The 5985-nt window shown below is 41.9% G+C and overlaps 1 protein-coding gene across 1 annotated transcript in view; it reads left to right on the forward strand.

Annotated features, from left to right (window-relative positions):
* The first annotated feature begins 5642 nt into the window (after window positions 1–5642).
* Window positions 5643–5985, forward strand: part of LOC123498149 (vegetative cell wall protein gp1-like) — a 798-nt gene continuing 455 nt past the window's right edge. The window contains exon 1 of the mRNA XM_045245320.1: window positions 5643–5985. This exon is cut by the window's right edge and continues 455 nt beyond it. Within this exon, the coding sequence (XP_045101255.1) occupies window positions 5643–5985 (343 nt within the window).

Genomic DNA, 5985 nt, shown 5'->3' on the forward strand with positions numbered 1-5985 from the left:
GTAGTGGTGGTTGTATTATTATTATTATTAGTTGTTGTTGTTGTTATTGCTGTTGTTGTTCTAGTAGCAGTAGTAGTAGTAGTAGTAATAATAGTAGTAGTAGTAGAAGTAGCAGTAGTAGTAGTAGTAGTAGTAGTAGTAGTAGTAGTAGTAGTAGTAGTAGTAGTAGTAGTAGTAGTAGTAGTAGTAGTAGTAGTAGTAGTAGTAGTAGTAGCAGTAGTAGTAGTAGTAGTAGTAGTAGTGGTAGATGAAAATGAAGCGTGGTTTTCCTATCTTGGTGTGAAACAGAATCACGAGGAACTAAATAAATAAAGAAGTGAAAGACGAAATAAAGAGAAACAGAATTTAAGAAAGGAAGGATTCACGGTATGGCATTATCCTCTTCACAACATTGCAGTCGTAAGCAAAGTGAAAAGAGCGCGAAAAGAAAAAAAAAAGTAAAAAAAAGGCAAAAAGAAAAGGACTAGATAATGTCATGCAATTTCAAAAGAGATCAAGAAAATAAAGGAAAAAGAAAAAAGAACGTAAAAAAATTCCTTAGAGAGAGAGAGAGAGAGAGAGAGAGAGAGAGAGAGAGAGAGAGAGAGAGAGAGAGAGAGAGAGAGAGAGAGAGAGGTAATAGCAATATAAATAGAGAACAACCATATCAATTTCATCGTGCGTGTGATCTCTGAAGTCAATGAGGAAATGAGAGGCAACAAGTTATCAGGAAATTGCCTCGATGAACACTTGAAATTCATACCGTGATTAATGTGAAGGAAGCCATTATGATGAGAACTGCATCTTAACTGGATGCAATTGAGCTACACAGAAATGTCCAGAAGTGATTGAAGAGTGAATGGGATAAAGTTGTCCATCCATCCAGCTGTCCATTTACCCATCCCTCCTGTCCATCCACTGTCCATCCATCTACTATCCATGTATCTTTTGTCCATCCATATACAGTAATTTCCAGAAGTGATTGAAGAGTGAATGGGAAAATATGTTCGTCTATTCACTGTCCATTCTTCAACCCCTCCTAGCCACCTACTGTCCTATTAATCCACTGTCCATCCATCTACTGGCTATCCATCTACTGTCCATCCATACACAATAATTACTAAAAAGATAGAAGAATGAATGTGAAAAATTACTGCAGACCACCACCATCACCATCACCACCACCATCATCACCATCACCATCATCACCATACCATCATAAACACTTTGCACTAATAAACTGATTGGTGACGTCAGTTATAGTTTAGAAAAATAAGGAAAAAATTGCCCTTAAGTCATTTATTTGGACCTAAAGGTAGTGTAGCAGGAGTAAGAATGGTCACATAGGAACAGTAAAGGTGTGACTAACGGACCCTGCACGTGAAAATTATGGAGAAAAGAAATAGAGATGGAAAGTAAGCGAAAATGAAGGAAAAGATAAAGATTAGCGGATATATGGTTTTGAAAATGCTGGAGTCATGTACACACACACACACACACACACACACACACACACACACACACACACACACACACACACACACACACACACACAAAACTTTATATTACGTATGTGTGTCTGTCAAAAGCAGTAATTATTGTATTTACTCATCTATACTATTTTTCACCAGTAATTTTTTTTCCCCAGTTATAAAGAAACCAGTAGATGAAAAAAAGAATACACAAATGGGACAAAGGAAACTAATTGCCACTCTCTCTCCCCTCAAAAGAAAGAAAAAAAGAGAGAAAAAGTGTAAAGTTCCAATCAGGCGAGCCAATTAAGTTCAGGAAGTGGCTTGATACCTCGATCTTGGCCCCTTGAAATAGTATTGTTTGCCGGGATGACGAGGGCGGCGCGGCTGGACCAGATTAGGCGGCTTGGTGTCACTTCCTCGTTGCAGCAAGTGAAAGGGTGTGGCGGGAATACTTGATACTGTAAAAGCTCCAATAGTGTAATTAAAAAGTCCAGGTGAAATTATGTGAGGATGAAACACTGATAGGAAAGAGAGATAATGTCAGTTATTTTAATGTAAATGCGCTCTTTTGAACAGATTTTGGTTGACAGTTCTTCTTTTACTGATTGACTGCATCTCTCTCTCTCTCTCTCTCTCTCTCTCTCTCTCTCTCTCTCTCTCTCTTCTTTTCTTTCTTTTTCCTTCTTTTCTCTTTCTTTCTTTTTTCTTTCTTTCTTTCTTTTTTCTTTCTTTCTTTCTTTCTTTCTTTCTTTCTTTCTTTCTCTCTCTCTCTCTCTCTCTCTCTCTCTCTCTCTCTCTCTCTCTCTCTCTCTCTCTCTCTCTCTCTCTCTCTCTCTCTCTCTCTCTCTTCTTCGTAATATTGTTGTCACTCTTACTTCCATCTATCGCTATTTTCACGCTAACTTTTCTTCTGATCTTGCTAACACCGCCTCCCATTTTCTCATCTCCTTACTATGCAATGCTTTCTTCTCTCTCTCTCAGCTTTATTCTGTCCACCTCCTTATAGCAAGAGTTAACCGGTTTTCTCAATCTGTGATGCTTTTTTCCACTAGTAAACTTTGGACTCCCTCTCTGCTGCTGTATCTCTCGAGTTCTATGACCTGAAGTTTTCCAGGGACACTTCTTCAATTTTTTATTAACCTTTTAGCCTTTCCCTCTAGAGACTGGTGCCTCAATGTGTTTTTTTCTTTGCTACGTTTTTTTTTTATCTCAGCCAGGAACCGTTTTGTATAAAGTAGGATCTGGGGCATTTGTAACTGTGGTGGGCAGCTTACAATAGAGCCAGAGAGAAACTTGAAAAAGGAACAGCTATGTGGTAAAAAAAAAAAAAAAATGTGATTGATTAACTTCTTTTTGATGAGAGAAATTGAAAAAAAAAAAAACTATGAGATTTGTCTAAAAATTTTGGTAGGTACGATAAGGAAAAGGGAAAATTAAGAATAAATACGAGAATACACACACCTAGACAGTAAAACGACAAGAGATAAATATCACACTCGTCAGTACTGCAGCAAGAAACGCAAGATCTCCGCAACTTTCGTACAGTGGAACCATGCGTGCTTTGGGGTCCGAGGGGGTCTTCAAGCGCACGGGTTCGAATCCTGTCCACGGTCCGAGTGTAGGTTGGGCTTCCTCACTCGGGGAAACGGTTTCCTAGCAGGTGGGCTTTGAGATAAGACGTACCCCATAAAGTATCCCCTTTAGCCCATAAATTCCCATGAAAAGCCGACATGCCGTAAATAAGTAAAAAAAAAAAAAAAAAAAATCACCGGAACACAACACATCATAACGTGCAACATGAGAAGAAAATAGATGCAGAAAGTTTAGTACATAAATAGAAAGCGAAGGAAGGTGTGGGCTAAGATCTTAAAGTAACAAACACCTTCTAAACTTCATATTCTAAAACGCAGCGCAACGTAATATACAACTGAAGGAATGAATGGATATAGAAAGTAAGTGAAAATTAGCAAGGGGAAATGAGTGAATTGGCTAGGATAATTTTTTTTTTTTTGGTGTTACAGATGGATTCCAAACCTTGTCTAATCACATATTTAACCTCTTCAGTACCATGACACATTTTCATATTTATTCTGCTCACTATTTGGTGATTTTATACAGCTTCAGAAACTTATGTGGGGATTAAGATAGGTCACTAATATTTTAACTCCCATAGACCCTTCCTGATGTAAAAAAGATTTTCTAATCACACACAAAACTGAAGGTTAAAAATGCATTTCAGTACTGAAGGGGACAATCATCTTAGTACAAAAAAGATACATTATGATGAACGAATATCCAGCTGATGTAAAAAGTCATGCTGATGAAAAAAAACTTAACTTGATGAGATCCTCTAATGCCATCTAGAATATAATGAAAACTGCTGCCGTGCTATTCAAGGAGCTAGAAGAAGAAGCTGAAGGACACACTGGAATAATGGATGAAACTTGCATGGAGAAGATAATGAGTAAGCGACGGACGTGTACTGAGTGAGTGAGTGGGATGAAAGAGACTATAGATCCCAGTGGTGGTGGTGGTTGGCGCTGGCAAGAGACGTACCTAGATTATGTATGGAACTTGACTTGGGAGAAATATAAGAGAGAACGAATAGTAGAGTCGTATTAGCCTGCTAGTTATGAATATTAGAAGAGACACAAAATGATCACATTGTCGTATTGAATTAGTAGGGAACTTTGATAAGAGGACTAGAATCATGTATAGGCGTAGGAGATAGATACAGGAACACACATAAAAACTGCCACAAATAGGTATAAAAGACTTCTCAGAGCTTCCCTTATTTTCTTACGGGAAGGTATTATAGACATTAAATAACTGAAGGACTGTTAGAGTATAATATCTGAACATAAGAAAGGCGAGAGATATGGTAGGTAGGTAAAGGTGGGTAGAATGGTGGAGGCATTGGAAGTGGAGTAATAAGGCGAAGGGAAAAAGTGTGTGAAGTTAAGGGGGAACACGCCAGAAGGAGTGGGGAGGCACACAGCTTGAAGCGGAGTGTGTAGGGATGGAGTAGATGGCGTGTACACAGGTAGAGGAGGGAGCAAACATGACAAAGGAAGACAAGAGGAGGAGAAGGAGGTAGTACATACACCCTCACGAAGAAGGGAACACGGATCTTGAGAATATAAGGTGTGGAAGATAGATGAATCGGTGATGAGGTGAAGCAGTGCGACGTTAACTTTTATAAACGTATCTTAAATGGGTCAGCTCCGTGTGGTATTGAACACTGAGGGATCGAAGTATTAAGAAATTGTGTTCTCCATGTTATTTGAACCATTCAATGCTATGATACGTTTCCATATTCATTTTGCTTACTATGTGGCGATTTTATACAGTTTCAGAAACTCATGTTGGGATTGAAATAGTGGACTTTAATCTTGTGATCTCCATAGACCCTTCCTAATATCAATAGAATGGTCTAAACGTACACAAATCTCAAGGCAGAAATATGTCCCAGTATTAAATGGATTAAAAGAAGATTGGATATGGATGTTAGATAGATATAGGTTGGTGTGCTCATATACAGAGTGCCACGTGTAGGTCTGATGGCTTCTTGCAGCTTCCCTCATTTTATTTATTTTCTTACGTTTCGGTACCTGACGATTCAAACCCAAACGTTCACAGTAAGACATCTTGCACAACCACAGACAAGAAGGAAGATGGATTAAAATGGCCTTTCGTCTGTTTATTAGTGTACAATAATAAACATCAGTAATGTATATCTCTAGTTTACCTCTCCATCCATGTCTTGGCTAGTCAGAGAATACTACATTTGGTGACCCCGAGAGTGTAGCCTTGACGCGTGATGGAGCAGTGCAGTGCATTCAGTGACATATTGCGTGTGCCGCCCTTCACCTATGATGTCGAGGCCTGGTTCCTGCACCTCGAAGCTGTGTGGGCCGGCGCGGACCTCCCTGACCTCCAGCGATACCAGGCGGTTGTCCGGGCACTCCCCTCAGAAGTGGTCGCTCGTCTGTAGAGTGTCCTCTCCAACCTGCCGGAGGCAGACAGGTATGGCGCCCTTAAGTCGGCCATCACGGGGGCTTTTGGGCGGTCCCGCGAAGCCTGTTTCGCCGCACTTGACTCAGCTCGGTATGACGGCGGCCGCCCGTCGGCACTCCTGGCGAGGTTGTCCGCCCTGAACAGGGCGGCAGGGTTCCGTGGTCGGAGGAGATGGTGCGCCACAAACTCTCCTCTCTCCTGCCGCAGCCTGTCCGTCTCCAGCTGGCGGCTGCCCCACAGGCCCTCTCCTTGGAGGAATTCTCGGCCCTCGTGGACAGAGTGCACGAGGCCCACGTGGTGTCGCCCCCAGCAGACCCCGCCCCAGCCTGCCTGTGCCCCGTCAACGCCGCGGCCCCGACGGACCAGCCAACCGCACCAGCGGAATCTCTCTCTCTCCACGTCCTCCAGCAACAGGCGGCGGTGACCTCGGGGCTCGCCGTAACCCACCCTGGCTGCAGTGCCCAGCTCCACCGAGACCCGCCTTGCTTCGGTGGAGGCCTCCCTGCGGCGCCTG

Source organism: Portunus trituberculatus, chromosome 47 (assembly GCF_017591435.1).
Source record: "Portunus trituberculatus isolate SZX2019 chromosome 47, ASM1759143v1, whole genome shotgun sequence".
In the NCBI taxonomy this organism is placed as follows: domain Eukaryota; kingdom Metazoa; phylum Arthropoda; class Malacostraca; order Decapoda; family Portunidae; genus Portunus; species Portunus trituberculatus.